At 36.5% G+C, this 22,790-nt stretch overlaps 1 protein-coding gene across 1 annotated transcript in view; it reads left to right on the forward strand.

The window, feature by feature from the left end:
* Window positions 1–1,289: 1,289 nt before the first annotated feature.
* The window catches only part of SORCS1 (sortilin related VPS10 domain containing receptor 1), a 508,480-nt gene continuing 486,979 nt past the window's right edge, over window positions 1,290–22,790 (forward strand). The window contains exon 1 of the mRNA XM_058189114.1: window positions 1,290–2,382. Coding sequence (XP_058045097.1) covers window positions 1,636–2,382 — 747 coding nt within the window. The 5' untranslated portion in view covers window positions 1,290–1,635. The remainder of the gene's footprint in view (window positions 2,383–22,790) is intronic.

Below are 22,790 nucleotides of genomic sequence, written 5' to 3' on the forward strand. Positions count from 1 at the left end.
CTGCCAGTAAGTATGCATTTCAACAACCATGTTTTAGACTATGTTTTGTGTTTATTACCATTATTAACACAGTTCCAAAATCAACATTTCTGCTTTTATTTGTTCGCCTATTTTAATTGGCCTTAAACTGGCGGTTTTTGTTCTCCTCTTTAAAAAAGTTGAAATTATGGCAAATTCTGTACCTGGTGGAAGCCATGAACTCCAACAATTTTTTGTGGCTCAAAGCGTCTTTCTTTGTAATTTTGTATTCATGTGGTGTGATTTCTACATTCACCTTCCATCCTGAATTAACTGCCAATAAAATTATGCATTATATATATATATATATTTATATATATATATATGTGTGTGTGTGTGTGTGTGTGTGTGTGTGTGTGTAGAGGTTTGCATTTTTTATTATTTTCTGAGTCATCACTGTACAATTTTACATCCAAACAGCATGTACAGATTTCCAGCTGAGTGCTTTTGCAAACTTATACTTAGGGCAAACATTAATATCTTATATGAATAGAAATCGTCCCTGAAGTAAGGTAAGGTCAGATTCAGCCATATCCTGGATGAGTGGCTTTGCAGCAAACATACATTTTAATCACTGAAGGGGCAGTACAAATGCAAGAATGCAGGTCCCAATAGCAGTGGAAAGAAGTCAGTGACTGAGAAACAGATGTTGCTACATTTACGGATATTAGATTCCAAATCCTGAGTTCCAGTGATTGAGAACCAATCCAGTGTTGAATGAAAAACGAGTTTCTATTAAGAAGCAAGCAGGAAGGAAGGGGAAACGAAAATTGATCTTTATACATTTCAGCTATAGTCTGCTTAGTTTTTAAAAGCGGGAGAGCGCGTGCTCGCGCTCACACACATACACACACGGACAGAATGAAGAGGCGACAGGCAGGCAGACAGGTTGCTTGCTTGCTTTTCCTAATTTTCACTGACCTGCACTAAATGGGAATATAATTGAGAAAGATGGCGAAGTACAGCTGAGTTACCAAGCCCTTTAATTTCATTCCCCGTGTCCCTCAGTACTTCTAGTAGTCCGGAAAAGTGAATGGGGGCTGTCGCGTCCTAACTATATTGACGAGAAAATCCCAGGGAGTCGAAGCGATTGGCGAGAGAGCGCCGGGAAGGAAGGCGGGGGGAGCAAGCGGATAGGCGATTTTGCGACTGCTACCCAAGCAAGCACCAGCCAGGGTGCGTTGGCGGGAGGCGCGCCCTCTCCCTTGCTCGTTCTCTTTAATTCAGCTCCTCCCCCCGTGGTTGTGCTTTCCCTTCCATCAAAAGCCCGATCAGCAACGCCAGTCTTTTGGTGGGGGGGCGGGAATCCGAAAGGGAAAAAAGAAAGAAAGAAAGAAAAGAAAGAAAAGAAAAGAAAAGAAAGAGAAAAAGAAAGAAAGAAAGAAAGCACTGCGTTACCTTTTTCTATCAGCTTCACATACGGCAGATTCGGAAACTTCTGTGGAGTTATTGGCATCTTTTATTATCAAAAAAATAATAATTCAAATCAGTTAAAACATCGGCAGCGTCCCCCTTTCGATTTGCGCTCTTTTTGTTCATTTCCCCTTTTCCTCAAATCAGCGTTGCTTTTATTTTGTTTTGTTTTGTTTTTTGTTTTCCCAGAACGCTTCCTGGGAAATGGGAAAAGTTACTAGCTGGTACCCTGGGTGGCATTTCGCTTTGCTCGCCGCTCGGACCTGGCTTTTGATTCTTACTTTTGGCTTTATCGGAGCAGACATCACTTGCCGATCGTGCCGCTGGCAGGTGCAGCTACAGCCGCAGCCACCAGCCCGAGGATTATTAATGAACTTGAGGACGGCACGAGGAGCCGACGGGGCCGGAGAGATACCTGTGGACAAAAGAGGTGAGAAGCCCGCGGATCGCAGGCAAGAGAGGGCGGATGCCGGCAGTCCGATGTCAGCTGCTTCTGCCGGGGAGAAACGTGTCGGGATGGGATCAAAGGGTTGGATGGGACTGAGCAAAGTGACCGGCGACCCGATCCGACCCAGACGATCTCCTCCGGATGTTGACAGGCCCACCCTCAAAAAGTTAGCCTCGGCTCCCGCTCTGTTTCCAGCGGGGAGCGGAGGGCGTCGGGGGGCTAGTTCGGAGGCCGGCCGGAGGTCCGGATCGGCGCTTCTGAGCCGGCGGAGAAAAAATAACCAGAACGATCGGAGGAAGCGGTCGAGTCGGAAACCCAGAGGAGCTCCGGCTGAAAGAGACGCGCCGCTGGAGAGCAGGGCGCGGGCAGCGCCGGAGCAGCTGCTGGCAAAAGCTACGCGCTTCCGACAGGAAGAACTCAAATTGACAAGCACGACCTTTGCTCTCACTGGAGATTCGGCGCATAACCAAGCCATGGTGCACTGGTCGGGCCACAACAGCAGTGTGAGTAGCCATAACAATTAAGCAACAAACCACAGTGCACAGGGCAGGGAGATGGCGCTCTCCCAGTAAGCATTAAATCCTTCCCTGCTGTTTGCTTTTCAGCAAGATGTAACCCACTTTCCTTTTCCTCTGTGCTAGAGATGATGGTGATGATGGTGATGAATGCAACAACAATTGATCATAACAGCAGCAGTAGTAGCATTGGCTCCTTTTGGAGGAGTTTTCTCTATCCCCACTTTTTCTTTACAATCTTATGGTTGTTGTATCTGAAGTGGCTTCTAAGGGCTTCCTTTTCCAAGCAGAAAGTTTCTTGGCTCTGCTTGGTAATGCCTTGGATTGCAAGAGATACACATTTAAAAGAAAATCTTTGGCTAGGCTAAGGCTTTCTGACATTATTGGGATAAAAGTGCATGTGAGACCTAGTGTGAAATAAGCAAAGCAAAAGTTTAAAAAATAATCACATTTCAGTCCACAGTTATATTTTCTTGTTATCACACAAATGTCAAAATTTAAGGATTAAGAATTTAAGGCCAAGCAATGGAAATGTAGTAAAGCATTCTGTAAGGAGTTGAAGCTGAGTAGTGTGCACTGATTGCTATCTACTCCTATGTTCTTTCCATCCACTGCTGTTCAGAAGGGATTTATCTTTATTTCCATCCATCAATAAACCAATCTTCTTTTCTTTTCCTTTTTACACTTTCAAACTTCAGGATATAAACTGCTTTTAGAAAGTGTATACAGTTGTCTTCCTGATGCTGGGACACTAGATCAGAAAGTGTTTCTTGTCTATGTACTGTCACCAGTTCATTATTTATCTAGCTTTCATTTAAGAAAGGATGAAAGATCATTAAGGGTCAGTGGTGATCGGAGGCTTACCTACTGTTATAATTTCCTTTCGGCTGCCCCTGATTCCTTTCCCATTTCTTCAAATTCCTTAAAAGAACATAGGTTTCCGGATCAAGCCTCAGTATCCACCTTTAGCTGTCTCGATTCATTTGGGTGGAAAACCAGAGTTTTCTCTCACCTGTTGTTGTTGGGTTTATCCCTATAGTTCAAATGAGATGTTTTCTCTGTCTGCTAATCCAACTCTTACCTTGTAAGCATCTTTACAAAAAGTAATTCTAGCTTTCCAAGGTGTCCTGTGCTGCTATAATGAAGATCAATCCAAATGAATAGTTAAACTACTTATTTAACATCAGTGTTTTGCAGATTGAATCTTGTTTTTTTGGAAGAACTTTTTAGGGAGAACTAGGATAATGCAGGCTGGAGTTCTCCATATAATAGCATCAGAGTTAGCCTTCTAGGAGAAATTAAAGAGAGACAAAGAAGAGAGAGAGAGAGAGGGGTTGACTCTTATTCAGGGATATATAATTTTTCACAGTCTTCTTTGCTCCTTTGTATTTATTTCTATTGTCAGTTTGCTTATTGTAAAAATGGAGGTTAGCCATCTGACCATTATAAAGCCCTTTTTGTATGAAGGTAATATTACAAAATATTAATTTTACTATGACTATTTAGTATTCATATGGATGTCATCAGTACTTTTAGAGGAGTTAGACTTCATTGACTAAGCTGTAGTCTCATAAACTATTCAAAAACTTTTTAATCAAACCATACAAACGAAAATCCTGCTTCGCTTGTAGGTTTATAGGACCTTTCCCCTTTTTACTCATTTTGGCTATCAAATGTCTGATACAAATCCATTAAAATCAATCCACCTTGAACTGCAGACTTCTAAAGCTGATAGAACAAGTTTGTCATTGCTTAAACAAGAAATGTCTTCGTATCTTGCTACTTAAAAGTAGAATAAATTCTTGAAGAACAGCAGATTATGTATCCTCTTTACATTAAAACAAACTATATTTCTGATTATCAGGATTATAATTTTCCAAATTTCTTATTTCTCTTCATTACTCATTTCTATAGGGAGTAGGGAAGTTCTTCAATTAATTTGGCTATGCCCTTTAATGGATGAAGTGTTTGGAGGTATTATCTACACAGGACATATCAATCTTTCCTTTTCTAGTTTTGTAAATAATGTAGAATGGAGAGCTTCAGCCATGCCTTAAATGGTTTCTCAGTGAATAAAATGAAAACAGTGCTGAGTCATTCTGTTTGCCTGAAGAAAAGCCTTTTGTAATATCTACTACAATCTTAAATGATCTTGTTTCTAAAATGAAAGTGACATGTTGCCTACAATTTCTCATGTTAAGATTTTAAAATAAATTTCACTGTTGGCAACTTTCATCTAGGCAATCAGGACAATGTAAAAGGTTTAATTTATGCAACAAAACTAAAGCTGAGCTTTGCATCAATTGTTGAACAGTTGTTTTGTGTCTACAACCATAAATTACATGCTTGGTTTGACAAGTAGCAGATGTCATAGTGACACCAGCAGTGATACAGTCTGGAATTATTTCCCTTCTTAACATCTGCATTTTCTTTATATTTTACCAGGTCAATCCACATTCAGATCCCATTAATAGTTGTTGCTTACTTCAACGTTTATCCTTTTTAAAATGCAAATAAAATGGAATTGCCATTCTCATTATCCAGACATTTTAAGATACCTTTGGTGCATTGAACAAAGTGCATCTGGAACAAACCAGGGTTTGTTTTGATATGTGATTTGTATGTGATACATATGAAAACCTAGGGTGGATTAGATTAAATTTTTATCTTGCCCAGTATTGGATTCTCATAATACCCAACCAACACCTATGAGAAATCAACAAGTAAGACCTGAATACAATAGCACTACTCCACTTATGTTTCTCAGCAATTGATATTCGAAAGAATAGTTCTTCTATTACAAGACATCATATATAGCTGTCATGACTAGTTGTTGTTTTGATTGTTTTATCCAGGGGTGAAATCCAGCAGGTTCTGACAGGTTCTGGAGAACTGGTAGTGGAAATTTTGAGCAGTTCGGAGAACCGGTAGCGGAAATTTTAAGTAGTTGGGAGAACTGGCAAATACCACCTCTGGCTGCCCCAGAGGTGAGTGGGAATGGAGATTTTGCAAAATCCTTCATCCAGGAGTGGGGAGGGAATGAGGTTTTTGCAGTATCCTTCCCCTGGAATGGGGTGGGAATGGAGATTTTCTAGTATCCTTCCCTTGCCATGCCCACCAAGCCACACCCACCAAGCCACATCACACCCACCAAGCCACGCCCACAGAACCAGTAGTAAAAAAAATTTGGATTTCATCACTGGTTTATCCGTCATAATTTTCTCTAAGATATTTAGTTGTATGGCCATCACTATATCTTGGTGGTGAAATTGAGAGGCTAATGGTGAACTTTAATACATTTTTATTATCACTGATTAACCATAGCTGTTTATACGACACATTGGATTAAAGAGGACATATTTTAATGAAATAATGAGACTCCCAGCTAGTTAGTTTTGGAAATTTCTCCTTGATAGAGAAACAAGCATTTGGATTTATTGCTTGACAAGTAGTAGAACTGACTCTAAGGTTTAAATAAATATTTGACTGACCAAAAGGAATCAGAAGGAATGAAAGTATTTAAGAAATCAAGTTTCAAAATTGGTGAATCAAATTTAACTAACCTGTAATTTTTTTGTAGTGATATTAGGCAGATTCATGAATGTGTGTATGAGTATATTTAGGAAGGATTTTAAAAGCTTGTCTGCTAGTGTCTATGAATGGGTCTTTTTTGGCAATTCTGAAGAACATTGCATAAATGCTTAATATTAACAGGCACTAGCTATTGTCACTGTCTCCAGAAAGTCTGCTTTTGGAGAAACTTATATTTAGAATAGAATATAATTCTTTATTGGCCAAGTATGAATAGATATACAAGGAATTTGTCTCCAGTGCATAAACTCTCAGTGTGATAAACTACTAGTAAAGGTTATTTCATCTATAAAACTTTGAAACTTTCAAATCGCTCAAAGTAGCCTTTCCTCACATGGAGGAAAGTATATGTGTGAAATCCTTGGAAGAAAAGTGAAGCCACAAGTGTAATAAAGCTGTATTGATCAGGTATAAGATTTAAAACAAGGATCTGAGCTTTTAACTGATATGTAATAGTTCAGAATAGAAATAAAAGATCTGCAAGACTAGATCTTCAATTTTCAGCTGCCATGTAGCCATTAAAGAGTCACCATTGTCAGAAAAGATGGTAGTAATTATTGAAAGTTACAAAGACGGATGTGAGTTTTGTGATTGAATTTGCTTTTCTGCTGGATATTCCTTTGCAATTAAATGTTGACATCCAACAGAACTTTACAAAGTAGTAACTATTGTTTAATATTTTTCATCAGCAGAATAGCTACTGTATACTTTAAAAACTGTTTCTTTATATTTTTCAGATTCAAGCAGGGCTTTTAGGTTGTTTGGAATTTTACATGTCTGACATTTATATTTAAGTTGTCCAAATCACTTTGATTAACAAACAAAAGTAGAATGAGACACATTTGTATTATGACAAGTCCAAACAATGTATTCCCAAAACGATTATTATACTCCTGCCCAGGCTTCCCTATGTTCTCCTTAGAAGAAAACAGCCTTTTTGTCACTTCTTCATTTCTGTTGTCCAGGTTGTTGACAACCATGGGTTTCAAGGGAAATCCTCTGTCCTGTGGTGTCTAGCTATAAAGGCTTTCAAGCTAATGTCAGCCTTTTGACTTAGACCAGGTTAGAAAATAAAGTGCTTTTGTTGCCCCCACATTTCACAAATGTGTGAAATTGTCCTGGCTTCTGGCATTTACTTTAGTTGCAGAGTGGTCAAAAGGTTTGAGTAAATGTCTTTTTTTTCCATTTTGCAGTAATCTCTCCAACAGTTATGCAGTCTTCAATTAAATCCCCAGAAAATATGTCATGATAGAATGCCTGCTTGGAGGTCTTTTAAGTTTAGGAAGCCTGGGCAATCAGAGAAGCTGCAGAATGATGGAGAGATGTGTTAACATCAACAACCTTCTCTACCTTTCAGTAATAATGTGAACTCAAAATGCCAGCCAAAAGAAATTCTAAAAATATTCTAAAGTACCCTGAGAATAAGCAATTAAAACCAAAGCCTGTTTTGCAAAAGAACATTTGGAAGCTGGATAATGAAATTTTAGCACTGTACTTCTCTTCTGCAATGGCTGATAAGAACAGCAATGCTAAATATTTTTGCATTTGAGGTTGACTCCTGGTGACTATATGGACCGTGCAAATCATTCCATGAGAGAATCTGACACGACCAGATAACCTTTTGAAAACTTTGAAGCAGGTGCATCGAGTCTGTGAGCAATTACTCTGCCGCTTTGAAGAGTCACCCAGATGGACTTTTTTTAAAAAAAATTGCCAGCAAAACACCTCGCTGAACAATTTGCACAAGCCTGATGAAGAGAAAATGATGGAAGATAGCTTGAAACTTGGGGTGCACTCTCTGGTTTTCCTCATTGTTGCATGAACATGCCCCACTAATCATTTGTATAACATACTATCATAATGTTACTTTCATTTCGACCTTCTCATAGATGCCTTTAGTAGTTCCAGTTTTAAAAATCTGTTTTCTATCTTTCAGTGACACAATTTTTGTGGTGGATCCATGCTCCATCAATGACAGAGCAATGTGTTGCTTACACAGTCAGGGATGGGATCTAGGATAAGTACCTCACTTTACTATGAATTTCTTTTATTCTATGGGACATGCCCTTCAATTTAGCTTGGGTTTCAAGAGAGACTGGACACCTGGTTTATATAGAGGCATCTGCCCAGACAATGCCTGATACTTTCTGAAGCACATGCCAGATCCTATGTAGACTTATAAACAGGGCTATATTCTGCTGTCTGTGTGAGGCTGGTTCTGTCTCCATCTCAGATATGCTACAAGTTTTCAGTCCTCCAAGATAGGACATCACATGACAATTTTAGTGGTTTATTATTCTGGTGGGAAATGATGGCACAATTTTGCCTGTTTTTCTACAGCTTCATGACTGCCCATAGACTACTTTCAGGTCCTGCCAGTCATAGGAATAGAGCAGGACTCCCTGCTAGCAATGCCATTATTTTGCACCATTAGTTGAAGATGTAACAGACCTGCTACAATCATTCTCTCCCATTTTACTGTACAACTTTCCTTTGTGCTTACAACCACTCTTTCTGAAGATAACTCGACTGACACATCACAGGCACTAAACTCCTCCATGTCTGTAACTTATTACTCAGGTAATTTGATATATGACTAAATCTAATGTTTCAGTCACCTGCCTACACTCATCTAATCTCATCCTAAATTGTTCCTTAAATTGTTGCACCTTAAAATAGTAAGGATTGCATTAATCACCAGTCTCGTTAGTGAGCAATCATGGCAGTGGTTTTATTGCAGTTTGCTTTTTGGCCAGCTCTAAGACTAGCCATATGGCTTGCCCTTAGCCTGTGGTAAAATACAGATAAAGTATGAAACATGTTACTTGATAGTAAGCATTAGTAAGCGTTCTGCTGTTCTTTCACATAGGTCAGTGCAGAGTGGCAGAAAGTTTAATTGACAAGATTTTATGGGAACCCTCCAAATTCTGGTTCACTACCCTGTAGATAAAAGTGGCAACTTTTTCTGGGCCCGAATTTCAGGACCTAAGATATTCAAGCTCCTTTCTTTTTGTGATGTAAATTTGTAAATTTCTCTTTTTAAGACATCTGCATGGAGCATGATTTGGCAATATTAAGGATGAATAATGGTAACTGTTTATTTCCATATCACTAGGGTCTTTTTTATATACTTCATTTGTATTGGGTTTATTATTGCACTTCAGCGAGAGAAACTGAAAAATCAAAGGAAGGGGAAGCTGGAGCATTGCTCTATCTCATCATAATAAATTTCAAATCTAATCCCATAATTAAACTTTATTATTTTGTAATTAAATTTACATTGATTGATGCAGTGTGTTTGAGTCTGTTTCTTTTTTTTAAAAAAAAGTGAGAGGCTATAATTATGTTCCAGTACTCACATGTTGTGCAATTATCATTGTTTATAGAACAGTATAAATTTGATTATATACTTTTCAGGCTTAATTTTTTTTAAAAAAAACTACCCCATAATTTTCTTTCCTATATTAAGACTAATGGAATTACACAAAAATTACTGAAATATTATATTACATGCTTGAAATAAAGCATTATTATTAAAAATAAGCTTTAAGGCTATAGGAACAACTTACTCAGCTACTCAGCTAAATAAATAGCCTCTCAAAAGAGTTACTGAACACTGAGGTAGTAAAATAAAAGGCAAGTCTTCATACATAGCAATAGAAAAAGTCAGTAACAAAGGATGGAACCATAGCAACCACAGAATTGGACAACTCCAGCCATAGGCATCTCTTGACAAACAGTTTTACATATCATTCCCTGTTTAGAGCCTATGTAACTTTCTAACAAGAATCAGCTTATTGAAAATGAATTAATGAAAATATGTGTGTTTCTTCCCTCCAAGAAAATTGATTATATGTAAAAGCCAAACACAATACCATGTACATATTGTACACATTGGCCAATATGACTTTGTGGCATAAATTAAGACACTCACCAGGAAGTTACACCTTTAGAGAAACCTATAGTTAAATCTCTGGCTAACCATGTAAAAAATCAAATTCAGGAGAAACTTTATTGTAAGTTGATTTGCTAGAGAAATAATAGTGATAATATTCCATATTTTTGTTGTTGCAAAGACAAAGTGATTGCTAAACCCAGACAGTAATAATGCAACATTTTTCTTTAAATATGACATATTGTTGAATGTTTTAGTGTTTGTTGTATTAGCCTCTGATAAACATGACAGGCAATTTCAGTTTGGAGTAATTCTCCTTTATATTGGGTAAACAATGATAGCAAAGCCAAACAACTCCAAACTGATTATTTTTAAATAATCTTGCATTTGAGATGGGAAAAAAATCAGATTAGTGGAGCCTCTGTGTGTACTCATATTTTAAAATACAGATGTTTAAAAATACATGATAAACATGTAAAGTACAAAAAGCATCACTAGGTCAAAGATAATGCCATCTAAAATCTTACTTGCCCCTTTTTTAGATTTGAAGCATCATTGTCTTTTGTTCTGTTTACAAATCTCTCATATATTTGGCTGATAGGAAACCAAACCTTAGCGTCAGAAAACTTTCAGTAAAAATAAACCAACACAAATTACAACTAGCCCTTGAAATAGAAAACTGTTTTTCTGACAAAGAGGCTTTTCAAGCGTCACAACTAAATCAAATGGCAGCTAAAATTCTTTTGTCTTTGTGATAATCTATGTCCAGATATATCTCTATTATAATGTCCAACTTCTAAACATGTAATTTCCTTCACTAAGGTATCCTGCAAATATATCTTCTATCCATACAGAATAACTTTGTAGTGATGAAAAGGAATTAAGGAAAGATGATTGATACACTTTGAGAGAATTGGCTTGATGTGGTATCAGATGATTAAACTGAATACACGACTTCTTCTATTGTGAGGGGCTATTTAGCAAGAGAACTTAGTTGAGAATCATCATTGAGATGATACTGAATATAAAATTATATTTATATTATATTAACCATATTAACCATGACTAATTTATCATACTCATATAAACTAACTAACATCCTTGACATTCTTGACATTTCACAGAAGATAATGTTGAAAAGGCACTTCGCAGACCATCTCTGTCTATTGGACCTGATGGTCTACATGCATACTTCTTAAAAAAGCTTTCCACAGTTATAGCAGAGCCCCTAAGCATAATCTTTGAAAAATCTTTCAGGGCCAGCTCCCTTCCCAAGCTATGGTCACTACCCATGGTCATCCTTGACTTCAAAAAAGGAGACCCCAGCCTAGTTGAAAATTACAGACCAATTTCTTTATGCTGCATCACCTGCAAAGTAATGGAATCAATCATCAACCAATCCATCACCCTCCACCTAGAAACAAACAACCTACTCTCTAATAAACAATTTGGTTTCAGAAAAAAATTATCCTGTAATCTACAACTTCTTCACTGCAAAAACATATGGACTACAAATCTTGATCAAGGCAAAGCAATAAATGCAATTTACATAGACTTCTGTAAAGCTTTTGACTCAGTGGTACATGACAAACTTCTTCTAAAACTAAAATCCTACAGCATCTCTGGACCCCTCCATAATTGGATAACTGTGTTCCTGTCAAACAGGCAACAAGTGGTCAAAGTAGGCAGTGCCCTATCAAATCTTGCTCCTGTTAATAGTGGTGTCCCCCAAGGCAGCATTCTAGGACCAACACTCTTCATATTATACATTAATGACCTCTGTGACCATATTATAAGTAATTGTGTTCTCTTCGCTGATGATGTTAAACTATTTAACACTACCAACAATGCGGCTACCCTTCAAAAAGACCTTGACTTTGTGTTGGAATGATCAAAAATTTAGCAACTCCAAATCTCAACCAATAAATGCTCTGTCTTACACATTGGAAAAAAGAATCAGAACACTAAATACAAGCTTGATGGACATGACCTTGTAGATGACCCTCACTCCATCAAAGACCTTGGAGTTTTCATATCAAATGATCTAAGTGCCAAAGCTCACTGCAACTACATCGCCAAAAGGCTTTAAGAGTTGTAAACTTAATCTTGCATAGCTTCTTCTCCGGAAATATTACACTACTAACCAGAGCATACAAAACATTTGCTAGACCAATTCTCGAATACAGCTCACCTGGTCTGGAACCCACACCTCATTTCGGACATTAATACAATTGAGCGTGTCCAGAAATACTTTACAAGAAGAGTTCTCCACTCCTCTGATCACAACAAAACACCTTATGCCACCAGACTTGAAATCTTGGGTTTAGAAAATTTAGAACTATGCCTCCTTCGGCATGAACTGAGTATAACTCATAAAATCATCTGCTACAATGTCCTTCCTGTTGAAGACTACTTCAGTTTCAACCACAACAATACATGAGCGCACAATAGATTTAAACTTAAAGTGAACTGCTTCAATCTTGATTGTAGAAAATATGACTTCAATAACAGAGTTGTTAATGCCTGGAAGGCATTACCTGACTCCGTGGTCTCATCCCAAAATCCCCAAAGCTTTAACCAAAGACTAACTACTATTGACCTCACCCCATTCCTAAGAGATCTGTAAGGGGCGTGCATAAGAGCACCAGCATGCCTACCGTTCCTGTCCTAATGTTCCCTTTGGTTGTATTCAATTTGTATGGTTATTTCATGCTTATACTTATATATATTGTTGTGTTTGACAAAATAAATAAATAAATAAAAATAAAATAAAAAATAAATAAATTCTGTAGTAGGCCAAGAGAAATTTTGAATAATTTTTAAAGGTAACCCCAAACAACATTTATTGCAGTAAACCCAAAAGGAGCTTTCAGAATGAAGACAATTGTTACCACGTAACTTATCAGTCTATTGCTCTTTTTGCCTCTAATGACAATGCCTTACTTAGGAGCATGCTCTGATTAAAAAACCTGATATTTTAAGAGGTAGTCATCCAAAATAATTTAAACCTCATTCAGCTGGGCAGATGAATATGCTGAGATTGCATGGAAATAAATATGGAATCTTTCTATTTGAAATTTGTGACATAGATTGATTTTAAAGGGGTTGAACTTTGTGTTTATTGATTGCTTGTAAAACAAGAGCTTGGATCAGTCTTGTGAATTTTGCATCCTCAAAAATGTATTACAGTCCAACTTTAACTAAGGAAAGATAGATAATAACTGATTAAACTGGGTTCAGTGCTCAGAGGCATGAGGCTTCTGAATATCAGATCCTGGGAACAAACAAAAGAAGAAGCTGTTAAATGTCATATCTTGTGTGTCAGCTTATATTGATATTTAGGAGTAATACTACAGATTTGTGAGACTAAATGGATCTTGGTATTTTGGCATTAAGAAGTCTTTAAATCCTTTAGTTCATCTTTACCCTTTAAGTCAGATGTAACTTTTGCAGGAAATGTATTTGCATTCAGGTCCAAAATTAAGTAAAAAAATAGTTTTAATTTATTGTGCAATAAAAGCATGACATGGGGGCTGTCACATTCTCATGTGCTTAGCCTATGTATAATAGGATGCCCATTGTACAAATCAGCCTGCAAAAATGGGAACATAAGAGAATTGATATAGCACTGACAAACAAGTAAAAAGGGTTTCTTCTGCACAACTGTACAACAGGTTTAAGTTCAATGTTAGTTTACAACTCTTAAAATTAATTTTCTTATTTTCTCAGCAGGTAATTTCTATATTGTATTTGCCCCAAAGAGGAAACACACTGCCTCCAAAATAGAATGAAATAGGATGTATGTTTAACAAGAATTACCAGTTCTAATATACAGTATATGTTTAGATGTATATTTAGAAATAAATGCTATGCCTAGCATCTGTACTACCTAGGTTAGTGAGGGTTAGCCTTTTTGCCGTCATGTGTCAAAAGCGGGGGAAGTGCGGGGTGTGTGTGTCACACTCATGTGTGCTCACACCCATAATTCAATGCTCCCATGCCCCACCCCCCTGTGCATGTGCGTGTGACCCCCCCGTGCTTGCCCTGCTTTTGACACACAATGGCAAAAAGGTTACTGGTGGGCATGGTAGGCCTGTTTTTCGCTCTCCCCAGGCTCCAGAGGCTTTCTTGCAGCCTGGGGAAGGTGAAAATGGCCTTCTTCACCCTCCTAGAGGCTCTCCGGAGGCCAGAAATGGCCAGTTTCCCGACTTCTGGTGGGCCCGGTAGGCCCAAAATCAGGAGCTGACCTAGGGCAATGCTCACGTGCCCACAAATATGGCTCTGCGTGCTACCTGTGGCACGCATGCCATAGGCTCGCCATCACGGACCTACATACTCAGTTATGAATGTTAACCTTCAAAGTCCTTATCCATAATCTTAATATTGAAATCTGACTTGAATTGTACAGCCCATTAAATAAAAGCTTGTCCTCTGTAAAATAAGACAAACAACCATTTCTGCTGAGTCTGCAAAATTGTTGATAGGTTCTCTGAAGTCTTCATTAGATAAGTGTTTATATCAACTTTAGATGCCTTAAATATTCTGAAGATCTGATAAAATAATGTTAATAATTCAGCTACATAGTATAACTAATATCATTTGCACCTGCTATAAAACTTGCTATATTTAATTTTTTGAAAGTCTCCAAAATTGTATACATTGATATATGAAATAACCAAAGAATAAAAATGGTTACCTTGAAAGTTCAGTTGTTGTGTTGTAAACAGGTTGTACTTTAGTGTATAAAGACACTAAAACCTAATTATAGAATGATGTGATCTGACCACATTTTTTTCTCACGCTCCTATGATTTGTGTTCATCTTGTTCCCAACTCATGAATAAATTATCTTAATTTGTATTAGTGCTATGTTTTTTCTTTATTTCAGCATCATCAGAACAGCATCAAGGTGTATAAAACCTGTTAGGTTTGTTGTCCATTATCTTGGAAGAATGGATGACTTCAGTGACAGGTAATAGAGGTAGTGGAGGCAAGTCAAGGATTGAGAATGAATGAATATAGCAAATATTCTGCTAATATAATATTATTAATACGCTGTTGGCTGAAGGATGGGTGGGCAGGCCTTCAACTTAACAGTAGGGAAAGTCCCAAGGTCTTTGAGCTTATTTCAGATTTACTAAACCTTATAAAGTGCAAGGAGGAAATGCAACTGGTGTCAGGCCTGGAAACCATACTAGACTTTAGGTTTCCAGACGCTGCCACATTTTTCCCCTGAGGGGAAGAAGGGGGGCTGAGGGGTATGGTAACATTCTTCAGGCGGTCAAGGTCGGATGGTGTTCACATCTGCAGGAAGAGTGGCGAGAAGATATTCGAATGAACTGGGAGAACGTGGGACCATGTGACCATCAAAGGGGTCAGGGGGGTGGGACTCTTGGGGTTTGTATAACTGGGAAAAGAATCCGGAAGTTCAGTTTTGGAATTTCACTCATCGTGTGCCAGTTTCCTCATGCTAGTAAAGAACTCTTAAAGACAATGGCTTCTGAGTTTTCTTTATGCAGAAGAGGTTTTTCTGGAACCTTGACAACTGGTAGAATTGGATTTGAATAGCTCTGTACATATATGGAAGTTGGGGAAAGGGGCACAGTATATAAAAAATAAACTGCTTTGCCATTATGTTCTATAACATCACCCAACAGAAAAACATAGTAATATGTTGGTTGGAGTGACATAAAGTCTGGATATGATTATAACGCACATGGGTCTTTTTGGTGTTTGAAGTATAGCATTCCTAACTATTCATAACAGAGATTCTGCTAGCTACTAATTATGTATGTGTCAGCATACTATGTCAGCTTAGTTTTTAATATCCATTAGAACTTGAATATCTTGTAATTAGGTTCATAAATACAAATTCTTGTTAAAACAAGGTGAAGACCAAGAAAATGAAATTGTTGGAATTTTTATTTTTTGTTTTAAAGTACACTTTGAGTACGCTCTATTTTCTGTATATTTTAAACATGCTAGGAATACATTTGGATCTTACTTATTTGGACCAATGTCTAACAAGCTAAGTCTTAGAAGTGAAGTTGTTACTCTAGAAAGTATGTGTAGTCCTTTTCTAATACAGTTCTTCCAAAACGACAACAACAACAACAAACAGTATTCTAACCACAGACACCATTTTTGATTCTTGGGGCCACACCTACCACATTTTTGATTCTTGGGGCCAAAATCTAGCATTTTTCATTTTGTGTTTGACCACACTCACCCCAATTGCCATGAGTAAGAACTTCTATGTAGTAATACCAGTCACAACATATGGTCAAGATTCTAAGTGTGTCCAAAACTAAATTCGGTGTTATACATTTTACCTATAGATTTTATTTATATGACAGGTTGACAAAATGAGCCTCATATTAAATATTGCTAGCTGATAGAAAATTTTGACTGGAATTGATATCAATTTTCATTTGCTTAACATAACATGGAATGCGTTTCAAATGGATGATTTTTTTATTTATATCCTGCCTTTATTATTTTTCCAAATAACTTAAGCTGCTGAACATATCCAACTATCTTCCTCCTCCTATTTTCTTCTTCTTAATGAAACCCAGTATTTGCATGCATAAAAGATCTGTATCAGATTGGTATAGGAATATTTGAACTTGTTGTACACTGAAATGCATTGCCAACATTTAATTATTAAACATGTTCTTGAGTTCATCAAAATGAATGAATGCAGACTCCAATTCTTATTGCATGTTGGCACTTGAATTGATGGGATGAAAGGGGTCTTTCAGTCCCTGTGTTTTGCTTCTGTTGTGGTAGCAGGAGAGATTGGATTTTATTTTCTGTCTCAGCATATAGTTAGCATTAAACTAATATTTAATAGAAACACTTAAATCAAAATGAATGCATGAGTGCTAATAAGCTTTTTATTAGTTTTATCAGTGGGCTTGATTTGCTTGAATTTTAATTATTATTATTTATTTATTTATTTATTTATTTTATTTGATTTTTATACCGCCCTTCTCCCGAAGGACTCAGGGCGGTGTACAGGCATAATAAAACCAACAATACAATATACAAATTTAAAATACGATTTAAAAACTTATTTTAAATTAGCCCAATGATTAAAATTTACCATACTAAAAAACAACGTTTAAAATTAATAAATTTAATGGATAAAAAGATGAGTCTTGAGTTCATCAAAATGAATGAATGCAGACTCCAATTCTTATTGCATGTTGGCACTTGAATTGATGGGATGAAAGGGGTCTTTCAGTCCCTGTGTTTTGCTTCTGTTGTGGTAGCAGGAGAGATTGGATTTTATTTTCTGTCTCAGCATATAGTTAGCAATAAACTAATATTTAATAGAAACACTTAAATCAAAATGAATGCATGAGTGCTAATAAGCTTTTTATTAGTTTTATCAGTGGGCTTGATTTGCTTGAATTTTAATTATTATTATTTATTTATTTATTTATTTTATTTGAATACGTTCTAAGGACTCATGTACAGGCATAATAAAACCAACAATACAATATACAAATTTAAAATACGATTTAAAAAACTTATTTTAAATTAGCCCAATGATTAAAATTTACCATACTAAAAAACCCCGTTTAAAATTAATAAATTTAAACAATAAAATCCCATTTTAAGCCAGCCCCGCGCGGATAAAAAGATGAGTCTTGAGTTCGCGAAATCTCAAGGTCGGGTATTTGGCGTAAACGGGGGGGAAGCTCGTTCCAGAGTGTGGGAGCCCCCACAGAGAAGGCCCTTCCCCTGGGGGCCGCCAGCCGACATTGTTTGGCGGACGGCACCCTGAGAAGTCCCTCTCTATGGGAGCGTACGGGTCGGTGGGAGGCATGTGGTAACAGCAGGCGGTCCCGTAAGTACCCAGGTCCTAAGCCATGGAGCGATTTAAAGGTCATAACCAACACCTTAAAGTTATAGAGAATTGATTAATTAATTAATCAATTAATTAATTAATCATGTTATAGAGAATTGAAAAGTAAAATTAATGAATGGGCTAAAATAGCTTCACTGTTGGAAACTGGACTGAAAAACTGATTCTCTCTCTCTCTCTCATCATAATCATCTTCATCATAATGGAGATTCTCTCAACACATCCCATCAATTATCAAGAGAAATGAGTGATTGGGAAGATACTGAATATTACTACACATAATTCAGGACTACCTTTAATTTGTCAGTAAAGTATGTAATACAGAAGAGTGTGGACACTGGGAAAATGTGGAATATTATAGTGAATCATGATTATGTTGGTGCCACACATAAAAAATGGGTTACAGCCTTTCACCTCCATTAAGGGATCCAATGTATTGGGGAGATGCTGTGGAATATAATAGAATCATTGAATTATAATAATAGTTCCTGAATTTCAATTCTGAAGCATGTTTCCTGAGTAAGTTATATATATTTATATTTTATAAATAGCAGGACAATCATTGCGTGAAAATGATAACTTATTGTGAAAATCATGCTATTGTTGTAAAGAGTTTGCTTTGGTGGAATTTTATCTTGGACTTTCAAAACTAAAAGGAGATTTATACATAGCGTTGTAAAAAAGGATAATTAAATTAGTCTGCCTTTTTATTTTAAAACTGAAAATGTTCATTCTGATGATATGGAAGTTAATCATTTTTTAAAAAATATTTTTGTCTTACTAAAAATATAATAATATGTTTTAAGATTTCATCTACAGAATTGCTTCCATTTTGTATGGTCTTTTTAGTGTTAATTGTGCTTTATTTGATTTTGATTCTAAGTTGCTTCCTTTATTTTTTTTTAACATACTTTTCCTGTATAATGTACATCGGCAGCAAGTTCTGAAATTAATAAATTGCAGGAGATTTTCCTAGAATAGTCTTCGGGGGTAGGTGGAGTGACTATAATAAATCAAATCAAATCAAACAATCAATAAAATTGTACACTATTTCAACATAGCCATTTTTAATGAGCTAGCACTGTGACTTGGTTCTGAGGAAATCACACAAATATATGTCTTTGTATGAATGGAAAATTAGATTTAACTTCTTTTTTGGGGAAAATGAATAGAAGAAACATTTGCTCTCTATGAAAAGGTTTTAGTAGCACACATTGATAAACTTAATTAGAAAAAGGCTAGATTGTGAAGGAGAGAGAAGTCATGCCAGCTGGTAGATAGCATGAAATGTGTTTCATCATAGTTATCCATGATTTATTTAGTCAGAATAAGCACTTTTATGCTTTTAATCATATTCCCAGGGCAGTTTATAAAATAATAATAAAACAATTGTAGCATAAACAGACTAAAAACAAGCAATTTTGCTGCCTGAAGTAGAAGCAAGAAAGTACAGTTTGCCATTCAAAATTCAGAAGCTGACAAACCACAATATTACAGTAACTTTGCAATTTAATGGACTAATGACATGGCAGAGGAGGATGTGTGACTGTTAAAATAGAATGTCTGTTAAATTTGAATATGATTTTATGCATTACTATTTTATCAATGCATAAAATTATGAACAGGATTTAGTACATGCATAGAAGCATACCTGGGTCAGAAGTAGAAACAAATTCTGAAATCTATTAATGAGGCCTGTTAATCAGGGTTTACTGTACTTCGATACTATAGATAATAGAAAATCTTCATCACAGAGACTCTACCTGTTCATATTTGCAGTGCAAGGCACACATAAAATGAGTATCTTTCATTGAAGATACTTGCCTGATTCATCCATCTCTAAGCATAAATGCAAGAGCAAAAATAATATAGAAACTGCAAATCAGCAGAACTGAAATGGAATCTATAACACTTGGAAAAGTAGAAAGCCCTTTAGTGCCCTCAAACGAATAAATAACTGCCAGGCAAGCTTGTAAGTGGTGGCATTATAGCCCTGAGACACACCTTTGAGAAGGTTCATTCTTTGTTGTTCTTAATCTTTTGTTATCTGAAATGGGAAGATCCCAATACAAGGCTTTCTGTTGAAGATATACACACAAAGCAGAAATATATCAGCTAGGATTAACTGGGCATCAGCAACAGGAAGCATGCTCTCCCTTTTGTCCTCATGTCTTTGTAGACATAATCTTAAAATCAGATATCATCTGGCTTTTTGACCATCTAACAAGCTATCTAAGCAACAGTTCTCTGCAGTGCAGTGCTTCCTTAATAAGGGCTAGCAAGTTCTATGACCTTAATTACTTCCTTAGTACCCTCCCAGCAGCTGGTGCTGCTGCCTGAAACTGACAAGACCTTAATCAGTTACACACTGAAGGCTTTTCACTGGTAACAGACTCTACTACGCTTCTGCAACTGAAGAACCAGTCTTTCCAATGTTGGAAAAGTAATTTCATACACAGTATATATACATTAATTTTGAAGTTTTTAACTGTCATTTTTTTTTTTGCAGATTCCAAGAAAGTTAAACAGTTAATTGTCCTCATTTTCCTTGCATGTCCTCCTTTGCTTGTTCTATTACCTGGTAACCCTAAAATGAAGCAAAGTGAAAGGAACCTGAAAGAATATTTAAGCCAGGTTGAGGGAATTTGTAGATCATGTGTGACCCCTCCCTCTTCTAAGGGAACTTCCCTGGGATTTAGTAGAATGCCTTTTATCCTCTAAAGTTTAATATAAACCTGTTGAGGTAAACCTGTTAAGGTTTAAATTCTCCCACAGCTCCACAATTTTTCAAAGGTCATTTTAACCTCATGCTCTGCTGGCATCATGTGTCATAAGATATATTCTTTTTATATTCTGATGCTTAAAAAAAGCTTTGTTGTCTGATTTAGGACACTGATTTAAGACTTTTAAAATAGAATGTCTGTTAAATTTGAATATGATTTTATGCATTACCTATTTTATCAATGCATAAAATTATGAACATGATTTAGTACATGCATAGAAGCATACCTGGGTCAGAAGTAGAAACAAATTCTGAAATCTATTAATGAGGCCTGTTAATCAGGGTTTACTGTACTTCGATACTATAGATAATAGAAAATCTTCATCACAGAGACTCTACCTGTTCATATTTGCAGTGCAAGGCACACATAAAATGAGTATCTTTCATTGAAGATACTTGCCTGATTCATCCATCTCTAAGCATAAATGCAAGAGCAAAAATAATATAGAAACTGCAAATCAGCAGAACTGAAATGGAATCTATAACACTTGGAAAAGTAGAAAGCCCTTTAGTGCCCTCAAACGAATAAATAACTGCCAGGCAAGCTTGTAAGTGGTGGCATTATAGCCCTGAGACACACCTTTGAGAAGGTTCATTCTTTGTTGTTCTTAATCTTTTGTTATCTGAAATGGGAAGATCCCAATACAAGGCTTTCTGTTGAAGATATACACACAAAGCAGAAATATATCAGCTAGGATTAACTGGGCATCAGCAACAGGAAGCATGCTCTCCCTTTTGTCCTCATGTCTTTGTAGACATAATCTTAAAATCAGATATCATCTGGCTTTTTGACCATCTAACAAGCTATCTAAGCAACAGTTCTCTGCAGTGCAGTGCTTCCTTAATAAGGGCTAGCAAGTTCTATGACCTTAATTACTTCCTTAGTACCCTCCCAGCAGCTGGTGCTGCTGCCTGAAACTGACAAGACCTTAATCAGTTACACACTGAAGGCTTTTCACTGGTAACAGACTCTACTACGCTTCTGCAACTGAAGAACCAGTCTTTCCAATGTTGGAAAAGTAATTTCATACACAGTATATATACATTAATTTTGAAGTTTTTAACTGTCATTTTTTTTTTGCAGATTCCAAGAAAGTTAAACAGTTAATTGTCCTCATTTTCCTTGCATGTCCTCCTTTGCTTGTTCTATTACCTGGTAACCCTAAAATGAAGCAAAGTGAAAGGAACCTGAAAGAATATTTAAGCCAGGTTGAGGGAATTTGTAGATCATGTGTGACCCCTCCCTCTTCTAAGGGAACTTCCCTGGGATTTAGTAGAATGCCTTTTATCCTCTAAAGTTTAATATAAACCTGTTGAGGTAAACCTGTTAAGGTTTAAATTCTCCCACAGCTCCACAATTTTTCAAAGGTCATTTTAACCTCATGCTCTGCTGGCATCATGTGTCATAAGATATATTCTTTTTATATTCTGATGCCTAAAAAAAGCTTTGTTGTCTGATTTAGGACACTGATTTAAGACTTTTAAAATAGTCCTTTGAATTGGACAATTTCTGAAAGTAAATTGATATTTGGAAATGAAGATGCATATTTTGTAAATAGCTTCTTCAACTATTAGCAAGGAGGAGATTAGATAGGAATTGCTGCTGAGATTTTAAGGTAAGTCTATCCTTTTTGTTTTAACCAATTTACAATCTCAGACAAGGAAGGCAAAGTTGCCTGACTACACCTTTGCTAATATAGGAAGATAAATATAACTTAAGCTAAGATTTTTCAGTGACTACTTAGTAGTGACATAACATTGGCTTGTGGTTTCTAAAAGAGCATAACTCAAAGTTATGCTGGTCTTGACAGAGTGGAAAGAATAGTTGTTATCACTTATTCTGGTCAAAGTTTCTCATCTGGTCGATTTAGGCATGTGTTCTCTGTGAAATATAGACCTACAGCTTTAGATAACCCATATGAATGTGCTTGTCTCAGAAGATCAGAACAACAGATCTAGCCTGTTTTCAGAGAAAATAAAGCAATATTGAAATAGATGCTAAGATAAAAGTAAAATCTTTTTTTTTTTTTGCAAATTTTTTTTATTTTTTATTTTTCCATAATAATTCCCACAATTTGACCAGTGTACAATACAATCACTTATCCAACAATCAGTCCTATACTCAAATTATACTCAATCAGGGCTGCTCGACTGCCACTCCCGCCTTTAATCCTTTCTTCCCTTCTCATCCTTCTTAAACTTCCCCCACCACCTTCTCCTCGCTTTCCTACTTCCCCTCCTCTTTCCCACTTCTCA

This window comes from Ahaetulla prasina, chromosome 6 (genome assembly GCF_028640845.1).
Source record: "Ahaetulla prasina isolate Xishuangbanna chromosome 6, ASM2864084v1, whole genome shotgun sequence".
In the NCBI taxonomy this organism is placed as follows: domain Eukaryota; kingdom Metazoa; phylum Chordata; class Lepidosauria; order Squamata; family Colubridae; genus Ahaetulla; species Ahaetulla prasina.